At 41.0% G+C, this 13569-nt stretch overlaps 1 protein-coding gene across 4 annotated transcripts in view; it reads left to right on the top strand.

Annotated features, from left to right (window-relative positions):
- LOC136424728 (sodium channel protein 1 brain-like) overlaps positions 1-13569 on the top strand; it is an 87567-nt gene that overhangs the window by 67640 nt on the left and 6358 nt on the right. For 3 of the 4 annotated variants that reach the window (XM_066413351.1, XM_066413353.1, XM_066413354.1), the window contains 12 exons: positions 1540-1805; positions 2302-2373; positions 3426-3527; positions 4371-4555; positions 5003-5177; positions 5915-6355; positions 6937-7122; positions 8274-8399; positions 9320-9442; positions 10216-10356; positions 11057-11110; positions 12731-12868. In XM_066413351.1, the coding sequence (XP_066269448.1) occupies positions 1540-1805; positions 2302-2373; positions 3426-3527; positions 4371-4555; positions 5003-5177; positions 5915-6355; positions 6937-7122; positions 8274-8399; positions 9320-9442; positions 10216-10356; positions 11057-11110; positions 12731-12868 (2009 nt within the window). The remainder of the gene's footprint in view (positions 1-1539; positions 1806-2301; positions 2374-3425; positions 3528-4370; positions 4556-5002; positions 5178-5914; positions 6356-6936; positions 7123-8273; positions 8400-9319; positions 9443-10215; positions 10357-11056; positions 11111-12730; positions 12869-13569) is intronic. The other variant, XM_066413352.1, reaches the window with a different exon arrangement.

The following is a 13569-nucleotide window of genomic DNA, read 5'->3' on the forward strand; positions in this document are numbered from 1 at the left end:
AATATCAGTGTTTGTGTGTGTGTTTGTGTGTGTCTGTGTTTGTGTGTATGTCCGTGTGTTTTGTGTGTGTCTGTGTGTGTGTGTGTTTGTGTGCGTCTTTGTGTGTATGTGTGTGTGTTTATGTGTGTGAGTGTATATAAGTGTGTGTGTGTCTGTGTTTGTGTATGTGTGTCTGTGTTTGTGTTTGTGTGTATGTTTGTGTATGTGTGTGTGTTTGTGTGTGTGTGTGTATGTGTGTGTGTCTGTCTGTCTGTGTTTGTGTATTTGCACGTCTGTGTCTGCGTTTGTGTGTGCGTATCCATCTGTGTGTGAACACAAAAATATCTTGATGGATTGTCTTAATACTTGGTATGTAATTAGGTCTTGATAACACATCAGAATGATTAGATTTGGAACCCTTGTGGCTTGTTTATGATACTGCAGTAGAACGAGTTTGACATATCTCATATAGTTTGTTCAGGAGAGTGATCCAGTTGTTTTTCATAAAGGTTCAGTTGTTTGAATATTAATGCATACATAGGGCTGAGTAGAAATGGCGTTACGTCCACTTCTGAATGTGTCTAGTGGGATCCGTCTATGTCGTCCCAGGCTCTTTCATCTTACAGAAATGACTAGGGTGGCAAGGAAAATAGATAACCTTTTCATGACTGCATTTTAACAGCTTAGCATTGAAGGAAAGTCGTGACTCACCCGATAGAAATACTGCCGTTCCATGCTTTGAAATAACAAACAAAAGGTATACATGCCCTAAGACAGACAGCCAAAATGCTACTTAAAAGAATGGTAACAAAGAGTGTCGATTTTATAAAACAATACACAAAGAAATCTAGAATATGTTTAACTATTGTATATGATTCAGCGTATAAAAGAATATACCGTTGATAATGTGTAGTAAGAAATGTTGTAAAGGAGGGATTATGGTACACTCACGCCACCTAGTAGTATTGGTAAAGAATGCACCTGTTACATAAGCGAAAGCAAATCACCTTTGTTGCGCTTGACGACTTCAAGATTTAATTGATAGCCAGAGTACTTCCTATTACAGAGCACCATCTGTATGTAACACTATACATAGATAGATACGTTAATTGAAAATCCTTGCCCGCATGCTGATTTAATTTTAAAAAATAGCCAAATGATATGAATACATTGTACGTAGGACATGTGACTACTCCAATATGATTGTCTGCAATTGATACTGAACCAAGAAGAACAGTATCATGATGAAGATGATGTACTGTCTTTTCACGTTTGGGACCGCATTGTAAGAAGGGAAACATAGCTGCAGTATGGAAAAAATACCAGTCAGTATTACCCTAAGGAAGGGGACAGACGGTCATCGAAACGTCGGCTGTTGATTGTATATATGATTGTATATATATCCAGTGATTTTCCAACGTGATGAAATTATTCACGGACCTCAGTGATACATAGCAAAATTCTTTTTTCATGCGAATCCACTGGTTGTGAATAACGAACCTTGTTTCTAACCTGGTGATCTTACTCACGGACCTTACTGATAAAACATTTTTATTCCAGGTGAATCCACTGATGGGAAGTGCTGCCGGGCTTTGAGAATAAAGAAGGAGAAGTGCGTGTCGTTCCTGTTCGACTACTGCTGCGAGTGGGTCTGCTGCACGTCCAGCTGCTGGAGCAAGTTCCAGCACTATGTAGACAGGGTGGTGTCAGACCCTCTCTTCGACTTCCTCATCATGATCTGCATCCTCATCAACACGGGCTTCCTGGCGGTGGACCATCACGGGATGAGTCAGAGCTTAGCAAAGACTCTGGACGACGGGAACAAGGTGGGATAGGGATATAAGGAAACAGCGCGAGATTTTGATATTATCGCGAGAAGTGGATAGTATCGCGAGAGTTGGATAGTATCGTGATTGGCGAAAATCTCGTGCGAGATTCTCGCGAGAGAATGTTATCAGAATACCAAAAATAGAAAATTTTGATTTTTGTCATTTTAGACATGCTGAATACCTTCAAATGGTAGATGATACCCCAAATTCTTATTCAGCTATTGTTACCCCATTGCACAGAACAATTACAGCCCATAACATGCAAAATATAATATGATATAAAATGACATAAAATATCATGCAACATTATCTTCATGGCCATGTAACGTAAGGTCTAGTCACTAGAGTTTGATCATCATATTGAAAGTTGTATTGTTCACGTTTGTTCCGTGCATATTTCTTGTTATATACTAGTAAGTGAATAACAAACTTTTGTGTGAACTGACAAATCCGTTTTGAGAAAACTATATTTGTCTATTTTTTGTTTGTCCAGATTTTCACGGCGATCTTTACGGCGGAGGTGCTGTTGAAGATGATGGCCTGGACTCCAAAGAAGTACTTTCAGGTAAATTCGGTTAAAGTTGAAGTGACCTGGGCGTCCTGAAAAGACGCATAGGGGTGGCGCCCATCTCCATTTCTATAGCCCTAGGGCCACACACATTTGTGCAAGTCACTACAGCAGGGGGCTGATCCGCTGGTAGTGGTGTGTGTTTAACTACCATACTCTTTCCCAAATGCCGAGTGCTAAGCAGAGAAACAGTATGTACCATCTTTTAAAAGTCTTTGGTATGACCCAACCATGTACAAGGCGAACACTCTACCAGCTAGGCCATTGCACCGGTACAAGGGCATTTCGGTACATCATCCATAATCGCTTAGGACGTAGATTTACGATGTAGTCACAAAGTGCTGATATCCAAGCAGATATGTCTTTCAGCAAGACAGTATCGATCATTGGGTCGAAACAGTATCCAATTGGCAAGCTGGAAATTGTTTCGGCCCATGGATACAATCTTGTCACAGAAAGATCTGCTTGGAGATTAATAACGTGTTCGATGAAACAGTTCGCAGCCTCTTCTGGAAACAAGAGGCCCGTAATTCTATTTACGGGGCATAACTGTGAATTCTAAATCTTTCTACCAATGTTCAAGGCTTTATAGCCCATAGCTATGTTCCGACATTTCAGTTTTATTCCTTGTTTCTTGGTGAGGCCCCTTGTTCCAACATCAGTAAAGTCAACACTGTTTAATACCTCCACTCCACTAGGATGGCGCTCTCGCAGCGCGCTCTGTGCGACCTAAAATTTAACAGAGCGCTCAACGAATTCCATAGATGAAAACCGAATCTTTTCACGCTTAATGCATTCTGTTTCCTTTTCAGCCATACTTTTCCATGTTGTATGATATTCCAATTAGTAAATCAAGGATTAGACCCATTGGGTTAGGTTGCAGCGAGATCGCAGCGAGAGCGCAGCAAGAGCGCAGCAAGAGCGCAGCGCGATCACCGTCTAGTAGAATGGGGGCCTAACTATCAACAAGGAGAAACAAATCTTATTGTTTGGGTCTTTTCATAAAGTTATTCATAGAACATTGAATGAGTGCACGGCTTGTATTTCAGGACTACTGGAATGTTTTCGACTGCTGCATCGTCTTCATCAGTCTGATAGAGTGGGGACTAGAAGGAGTAGAAGGGCTGTCCGTGCTGCGATCCTTCAGATTGGTTAGTACTCTCTCTCTTTCTCTCTCTCTCTCTCTCTCTCTCTCTCTCTCTCTCTCTTTCTCTCTTTCTCTCTTTCTCTCTCTATCTCTATCTCTCTCTCTTTCTCTCTTTCTCTCTCTCTTTCTCTCTCTCTCACTCTCTCTCACTCTCTCTCTCACTCTCTCTCTCTCTCACTCTCTCTCTCTCTCTCACTCTCTCTCTCACTCTCTCTCTCTCTCACTCTCTCTCTCTCTCTCTCTCTCTCTTTGGATATAACTTTAAATATACGGTAAAAATAGTTACTCAAGCAACTGGATCGATTTTCAAACAGACGTTTCAGATAGTATCCGCTGTCTTTCGTCAGTGACTAAGGATAGGTTTATAACAAAGATTTATACCGAAACTCTGAATGGACATGTTAATGAGGTTAAAGTTAACTTTAAATATAGATAGGTCAAATCCCAGCGGTTTACTTAGTTAATGGAAGAGTTAACTTACTTAACCTAGTTATTAATTTACTCTTTTTTCTGAACTAGGACTTATTGATCTTTGTACGTATTTTGGTATCTATCTTAAAGCTTTGTACCAAGGTCAGTTTAATTAGACATTCTGTACCCGGTACAGGGTCAAAATGTTGTACAAAGCTTTCCTGTTTTCTTTTTATGATGATGAAAGAATGAAATGATAATGATGCTGAATTTTGTGTGTGTTTCATACAGCAACATGCTCCTGGCATATCAATGATTATGACATGTATGTTATTTGCTGTTATACTTAGTGGGGTCTAACATTTTGTTATTTATTCGTAGGCGTCTTCATAATTGCTAGAATATCAGTACAAACTCCCTTCTTTATATCATTTAGGCACGAGTAACAAGAGTGTTGAAGCTGGCTAAGTCGTGGCCGACTATGCAGCTTCTCCTAACCATCATCACCAACAGCATCCAGGACGTAGGGGGCCTTACATTCCTCCTTGTCGTCATCATCTACATATTCAGCGTGTTGGGCATGCAAATGTTCGGGCAGGATTACAAAGACAACTATCTAAGGTAACACCCGCCGGGAAATGAGTTCGTTTGTGTTTTGCCCAGCATCAAAGAATTTGTTTCAGGTTATTAGTAGTATTAGTAAGTATGCCTTGTATGTGTGAGAATACAATCATGATAGTGTTAGCAATACCAAGATGATTGGAGCTATGCAGCACTGAAAAAGTGACGATGAGCCTATTATTTGAAAAATTGGCAACAGTAGTAGTAGTAGTAGTAGAAGGAGTAGTAGTAATAGTAGTAGTGGTAGTATTTTTCCAGTCGGTTGCATGAAACATTAGCAAAATTCTGACTAAAATCTTAAAGAAGAATAACCGTATGCAGATTTCATGCTTAGTGACATGAAAATTTGCATTGGGCAGCAAGTATATGCTAATTTGTTGTCTATGCATATATATGCTAAGATTTAACTGTAGTAGCTTGTCTGTTCTCTCTTGTGATTTTACGTAGGTTACCGGGGAAGGAAGTTCCTAGGTGGAACTTTGTAGACTTTCACCACTCATTCATGATGGTGTTCCGGGTCCTTTGTGGGGATTGGGTCAAACCGCTGTACGACTGCATGGCCGTGTCGGGATACGGCTGCGTCATCATGTACGTGGCCGCGCTGGCTGTCGGGAATTTTGTGGTGAGTTCGGATGACGTCAGTAAATATTGTACACTTCTCAGAGGACAAACGGGAAAGTTTGTAATCTGATCAAACAAGATATTTGATAAGTATTACCAATCTATAGTAAGACTACTTATGCACCTACCACAAAAAGGGAAATTATACAAATTATCCCGGGGAATATACTTGACAAGATATCATCCTTGAAAACTTGCACTGGTTTCAATAGCAGGTAATTAAAATGAAGCCAAACTATATCTCACTCATTCAGAACCATTTCCTGACCTTGTCTCTCCAAATGTATCTACCTGTAGCAAATGACATTGTGTAGTTTTATCAGTATGTTTGCTCCTTGGGTCACTCAACGATTACAAAAACGTTCGACTTCCAAGAATTTGAATGAAAGTTAATATTATGTTGAGGGCGTTTTAACGTATTGGTTAGGATGCTTGGTCCTAATTAAGCAATTTGGTCAACTGATGATCGCCTATACACAAGATGCTTGGTCCAGAACCCAGAGGTCTTGGGTTTGAATATCCCTCGACAGGCCACCGAACTTTCCTTCACCCAGATGTAAAGATGGGTGTCTGAATTCGGTTGGAGAAGTAAAAAGCGGTAGAAGGAGAGGGTCGGGCCCCGCCTTCCAATACCGTGCCTTACACACAGTAGATAACAACCTACTGTCCCTACGGCCTCAAGAAGGCTATGAGACTAACTTTACCTTGTGATAATGTTATGTCCAATTTTCATTCCAGGTTTTGAACCTGTTTGTCGCGATGCTCTTGAGCTCCTTTGCCTCGGAGGAACTCAGCAGCTTTGAGAACAACACCAACAGCATCCAAGACGGCATGAAGAGACTTAAGGAGATCTTCGGCCTCAACGGACTCTTCAACAGTTGCAGAAACCCCAAGAAACAAAAAGACGACAGCGTCATAACGGTGGACAGAAAGAACCTTTTGAAATACCTCCACGAAAGAACTCACACCAAATTGTCCCTCGTGTCGGACAAGAGCGAACACAGTGTACAGGACTGTTTTCCGTCATTCTTCATGAGACTTCGGTGTTGGAAGAAGTTCAGTATGAGCAAGTTCGGAAGATACTGGGCCAAGTTCAGGTTAAAGACCCTCAAGATTGTGGACAATAACATCTTTGAGGGCTTTATCTTAGTGGTCATCCTAGCCAGCAGTATATTATTGGTAAGTGTGCATTATGCTTCTGTGTACGTTTTGATTTTAATTTGCAAGCTGGTAAGGATGATAATGATGTCTTTGCTGCAGGTAATGAATGATGCATTCCAAACTCTTACCAACGGTTTTAGACATTGTTGTTCTAGCATTTGCCATAATGTTCTTTCACTGCTTGGATCATATTATTGACTGGCTGGTAACATTGCGTTGCATCATAATAGCTGCTTTGAGAAAGTTCCTTGACCTAATACCTTGGCAAATGTCTATTACTGACGTTTTATAAAGGTTTTGCATTACGTATGCAAAAGAGGTCCATATTTACATACATTGTATCAGTTCATGATCTTCTTTACCCAAAGAACACCTGTTGACCTAAATATGACAGTCCTTTTTTTTCCTCGAAACCTACCCGCGTACTAAATAGCATACGGATCAAACACACACACACACACGCGCGCGCACGCACACACACACACTTCTTTGGGAAGGTAGATATGGACTAAAAGCTGAAGTTACGGCTTCAGTTGGTACCGTTGCACGCCGGGTAGTTTACGGTTACTGTATTACGCCATATTTTGTGTCTTTTGCAGGCATTTGATGACATCTACTTGGATACCAGGCCAACCCTGAAGAAGGTGTTGGCCATCCTGGATATCATCTTTGCCATTATTTTCCTCGTAGAGATGCTTCTCAAATGGGTAGCCTACGGCTTTGTCAAATATTTCACCAACGGCTGGTGTGTTCTTGACTGTGTCGTGGTCGCGGTAGGTCTACCCGTATGTATACGCCAGTTGTCTCGCTTTTTATAGATAGAACTCAAGACTCTTGCTTTCCAATCTTTAAGTTACTGTAGCTCTTCTTTAAGTTGCAAACTCCCCCCGCTCTCTGTCTGTCTGTCTGTCTGTCTGTGTGTGTCTGTGTTGTCTCTTGTGGTGTCACATTTGACCTTGTTTCAGAGATTTCTTGTCGCTGTGTTCCATGTCAACGTAAGCCTTGATATGTTGAAATAGAGATGTGGCTATAGGGTAAGTATGTGTGAATAAAATGAGTCTGTGTACACATACACCCAAGTATTTTATTCCGCAGACGTTTGTCACCTTTCTCAGGGCAATTCTAAGTGCTTCGCTTTGACCTGCAGATATAGGTGTCGCTGCTTACAGATGCGATCCCAAAAATATCTCTCTAATGTAAATACTGTAATTTACTTTTGGGACCGCATCTGTAAGCAGCGACACCTATATCTGCAGTGCAAAGCGAAGCAGTCAGAATTGCACTGGGGAAGGGGACAGACGGTAACGGAAACGTCGGTTGATTTAAACACTTGGCTGTGTACAAAGAGACGTTTTATTCAGTAACTTATCTTAACTTGATGAAATTCTTCACGGGTTAGTATTCGTGTTTCTACGATGCATACTGCAACCTTGGAATCTTTCACCTTTCCTGACTATATCTCAACTCTATCTTATTTTACTGCACTGTCAATAGGTAAAGAGATTCGGTGATTAGGTCAAACAAAAGACATTTACACTCTATCACATTTAACAAGCACACGCATGGCACATATATCTAAAACGAAAATATCAAGGGTGAACAGGAATATTGAGTATACACTTTTGGTAACAAATTAGGATAGACACATATATGGCCGTCATGATTAATCGGTATACCTTACACGGTTCACAGACAATGCTTATAATAGAGTCTCAATACATTTGCAAATTCAACATTTAGTTTGCATTCATTGATGAGTTTTGCACCACCAGGAAGGATTCAGTGAGTCACCAAATAACCACATTCTGCTATAACACATCATACAACTTATAGTCTAGAACTGTAGACTTATCAGGCCAACTCGTGGGTATTGCAGCACCCTATTGACTTTTAAATACATTCTAACTTGACTTTACAAAACGGTTCTTTCCTGAAGGTTTCGTTGTTCAGCATAGCTCTTGAGTCCACCACCAAGTCGGCAAACCTGTCGGCCGTGAGGTCTCTGAGAGTCTTCCGCGCGCTGCGTCCGCTAAGGGCTATCTCCAGGTGGCAAGGCATGAAGGTATGCATATATGTTTAATGGTGCTTATAAAGTAGTATGATATGAAGAACTTTATTGCGCGACTATTGTAGCAGGTACAAAGTATGGCAGCAACAGTAAACATTGAACAAGACATATGCATGGAATGAAACTATTCACTACAAAAAATGACTATCTTAGGTTTTACATGATTTAAGTTGGGCTAAGTTTGAGTATCATTATTTTTTCTGATAATAAAAAAAGGATTTTATATATTTGCCTATTTTAACACCGTATGAGCTGTTGCATCTAACGTTAGATACATAGTCAAATCTATCTGTGGCATTGCGTGTCTTAAAATCTATAGGAAAGACATACAGCTATATTCAGCTGTCTTGTTATGGAAAAGGCTGTCTTAGATCACTTCCGGTGGTTAGTTCTGTCACAGCCTGCTGTAAAATTTTTCGGCATCAAATTTGTACGACTACGTAGCACAAATGTACTGTAAGGTCGATAGATGATAATAATTATTGTAATAATGTGAAAATATACAACTTTAGCTAGTACTTATCAATACGTACTTTTTTTTAGCTTAGCTTGCTATCTTTTGATGTTTAATGAATTCGTCTGTGATTATAAGTAATTATGTTAGACTTGTTAATGTGTCGCACGTCGTTCAACCTTTTATCCATTCACATTGATATGCAGTACGTGAACGTGTGACTAATGCTAGGGTCACATTTCCAATCCGGGGCCCGGCCGGGCAGTCTTTGAGAACGACACGCATGATATAAAAGACAACATAGCACAAAGCGTACCCACAATTATTAAAGAGCATAGCTTGTGCAAATGTATTGACATACACTTTATTTTTTTCGTTTCCGCAAACAGCCCGGCCGGGCCCCTAGCATAACATATAACACATTAAGTACTGCTGACTACTACTACTAAACTACTACTAGGTGGTGGTCAGCGCCCTGCTTCACGCAGTTCCCGCCATCTTCAATGTCCTGCTGGTGTGCGTGGTCTTCTGGCTCATCTTCGGCATCATGGGGGTCCAGCTGTTCTCCGGGCAGTTCTTTAAGGTACAACAAGTTACCTGCGTGCAAAAGAACCTTGACCCCTGACCTCCTCAATCGAACTCTTGAAAAACGGCCTTGGCCGAATGAGTGTATATTTGTATACTTTCAAGCTAGTTAAACAAAGGTTGAAAATGACAACCCCTTTAACCTCTGTTAACATTAATCCGCCAGGTTAATTATATGAATTCGCCACTTTATTTGAAAAAAAAAAACGGTGTGTGTGAGGTATCTCTAGAACAGCAACCCCCCAGGTATATACAGTTTAGGTACAGGAGTGCATTGTACTGGGGGACGTTTGGTTGGAGATCTGTTTCGACGTACCTTTTCAGGGCTAGGGTTACGGAATTATGTATCCTGGTGGAGTTATGTTAATAGATGTCAAATATTGCACGTGAAAAAACACTTGAAGACGAACATTTTACTTCGAACTGTATCTTCTAAGATCGCGATCTTTGAAGAGGCCGCCAAATTCCATCCTTATTTCTCCGCGTTTACAGACAAAAAGAAAACTACTCTTCTCTTCACATCACAGAACCCACACATTACAGAAAAGGTGTGATCAGTCGTCTTCCACTGTCTCAGAAATAGAAGTCGACCCCAATAAAAATTTAGAAGTTAGAGTCAGCATTTAGACTAGGCACATGCTATACTGTTCTACATTATTTGTCCTTTTCATGTTACTTGTAATTAGCCTCCGGGCGCAAACTTGCAATGAACTTGTAATTATCATCATCATCATCATCATTATTATCATACCATAATTATTATTATTTCAGTGCCTGGACCATGAGGGTGAGAGGATCCCCGCCACGCTCATCAATGACAAGATGGCGTGCACTGGCGGCAACTTCACCTGGATCAACTCCAAGGTCAACTTCGATAACGTCGGAGCGGCGCTATTGGCCCTTTTCCAAGTGGTAAGTGCTGATGTCGATATTTTTGTATCTCTAATTCTGCTTCATTTTGATATGTTTTACAGCATTACAGTATAGAATGTTGAGAAAGCAAAATTGGAGTGACAGGCGTCTCTAAAAAGGTTCTGAGGCGCTGGACTCTCATATTCGCGTTTTATGATTTGTGTGTATTTCTTTTTTGTTGTTGTTGTTGTTGTTGATACAGCTCAATCTCTTCGTTCTGAATTACTAAAAAAAGAAATACTATAGAGTAACTAAAAAAGGGAAAGCAGCATTATGCACAGCAGCATTAACTGCGTATGGGATGTCCCTGAAGCTCAGCTGGTTGCAGACTTACAGTTGAGCTCCTGGTTCGAATAACTTGCCCCACATACCCCGGTTCAATGCTAGGTCAGGTCATCTCGGTCGGGGCTGCATCCCTATTTCGGAAGGGACGTAAAATGTGGGTCCCGTTTTCGAGGAGGTGTCTCGAGCACGTCAAAGAGGATGGGCTAGCAACCCCTCCTTTTGAAAATATACCCTGCTACTGAAAAAGCAAGAAATCTTTCAGCCCTATGTGCCAGTACGTACTGCAAGGGTCTGAACGAACGGCTATGTGCCGTGTATGCACGTATTTCATTTCCATGTCTTCTGTCTCGTTATGTAATAAGACATAGTCACATTTGCTTGCTAAAATAACAGCTTGTCATGTCTCTTTCTTTAGGCAACTTTTCAAGGCTGGATTGAGATCATGCATGATGCAGTGGACGTCAGAGGGGTCCGTATAGATTTTCTTGATATCCTGATAACTACATTGATCTCTTTCCTTAGCCTCTAGCAGGCTCCACGGATCGCTGGGAAAACAGTAGAAATCGGCCAAATAGAGTGAATAGTATGCCAAGGGTACTCCACTATACAAGGAAGCTCAATAGGCGAACCGGTTTCTACTATTTTCCCAGCGATCCGCGGAGCCTGGTAGAGGCTACTCTTTCCTTTATGTATGTACATATTTGCATATATCTTATTAAAAAATCATCTCCCATAATGTACGTTTGAGTTGGCATCTTTTACATCAATGATCAGTCATAACGTATATGTTTCTTTTACCCATTTTGCACCACCAATTATAGACAAGATACCAGCAACGTTTAGTTGGAGAGACTATGAATATATGACTTAGTCAATGTCACTATTAATGGTGTCAGCGCTTTCATTCATCATATTGCTCAGTATATACTTTGTAAAATCTTCACTTGTGATCCAGTAATCTCAGTTCATTAATCATGTCGACTTCATGTCGAGCGCGGTCCTGGAATGGATAATCTCACTTCGCATGTTTTCTGTGATAAGATTACTGATCCTCACATCGCTCAGAGAGATAAAACGCTTCTCTTCAACTAAATGAAGAAAATCGTGATGAATGTTGAGCTAACGGCCAGGGGGATCTGATGTCGGCTTATCACAAATCGATAGGCACGCGTCTGCGCTGTTTCCGTGAGGATTGGTTATCGCATTCTGCAATGCGTCAAACATGGCCGACCTCAGGGCCTCTGGAGAGCGTGATTTATGTGCCACTGCGCCTGCGCCGAGCAAGACCAATGACGTTGTCAACGGCCGTTATCCCGAAGGCTTTCTTGTAAAGGATATGCGTTGCCTCATATCTGTGGATACAGATAGATAGTTGAAAAAATATATATCAAGCAAATATCTTTGCTGGTCGCAACTTATCCGATGGCTTCAGCTGTACCACAGTATGAGAACCCCATCCAAAAATGTCTGTAACTCTGAATGTTACGCTGTTTGAAGTTTAAGCGCAGTAATATGGTACATTACGTTAAGAAAGTCATTTGTCAAATGTTAAAGGATCCACGTAGAGGCCCTACATTTAAGGGTGTACCTGGGTGTACGCTGCAGTTTTTAGCTTAAAAATGTGAAACTTCCAAAGTTCCTTCTAATTATTTGTGATCAGTAGTAATTAGTACCATTTAAAACCTGTATTGGTGTAAAATAAGATAGAATGAAATGGCTTTCATCTTTCGTTCTCCGTCTCTCTGTCTCTCCTTTTCTCTCCTTGTCACTTTTTCTGGCTCTCTGGCTTTCTCTCTTTCTGTCCCTCTCTGTCTCTGTGTATCTCTCCTCCATCTTTGACTTTCTGTATCTCTCTGTCTCTTTTTGTCTGTCTGTCTGTCTGTCTCTCTCTGTCTCTTTCTGCCTGTCCGTCTCTCTCTGTCTCTTTCTGCCTGTCTGTTTCTCTCTCTCCCAAAAAACCGTAGTTGATCCTTAAGTGTAACTTGAATACTTACGGCAACAGCGCGAGCGCGTGGCTACATATTATCAAGGTTTTGTTTAAACAATGCTACAAATGTGATAAAACCTTTCTAATTTTGCCGGTGCTCAGGTGGACATGCAGCCATCCCGGGAGGCCAACCCGTACATGTACATCTACTTTGTCGTCTTCGCCATCTTCGGCTCCTTCTTCACCCTCAACCTCTTCATCGGAGCCATCATCGACAACTTCAACTCACTAAAGAGGAAGGTGGGCGTTTCTGTATCTTATATTCGCAATGGGAATGTGGTTAGGGCCCTGTCAAACTTGTGCGTATATTCAACGGCGCATTAGTAGCGCATTAACATTTGTTTTTGTTTAAGTAAGGTTTGCGGGGGGAAAGCTGTTTTCTACTTTGACCCACCGTTGTGCAGCCTAGTGATCGAACCTTAGAAATCACTTATTCGGCTGCAAACTTAACCTAAACCTAAATCAAAAACATGTTAATACACAACTCATGCGGACTTGTATATACGCACAGGTGTGACAGGGACTTTAGATATCAAAGCATTTCCTCTTCCCACTTGCAATATTTATCATATCGAGATGTATCGTGACAAATGTATCAGCACTTGATATTCATTCATCAGGATCATCTTTATTATCTAGTCAATATCTCAGACATACATACACTTAATGACAGGTCTGGGTAGCATTGACTTTGCAATTTGAGTTCATTACACATAAATGTACAAACAGGAATGACAAGTACACATTATTGCATCTCTAGCATCGGGTCACGAATCGGTGGATTGACTGAGGAAGAAAAGACTTGCGAAGTCTTTTTGTTGACTACGTGTATGGAGTCCTTGTCTTTAGTGTGCTTGTTTGTTCGTGCTGTTTTGTGTCCGTAGTTATTTGAATACATTAGCATTCAGTAGAGTGACAGGAAATCTATGAATGAGGGACTT

This window comes from Branchiostoma lanceolatum, chromosome 18 (genome assembly GCF_035083965.1).
Source record: "Branchiostoma lanceolatum isolate klBraLanc5 chromosome 18, klBraLanc5.hap2, whole genome shotgun sequence".
Lineage (NCBI taxonomy): Eukaryota > Metazoa > Chordata > Leptocardii > Amphioxiformes > Branchiostomatidae > Branchiostoma > Branchiostoma lanceolatum.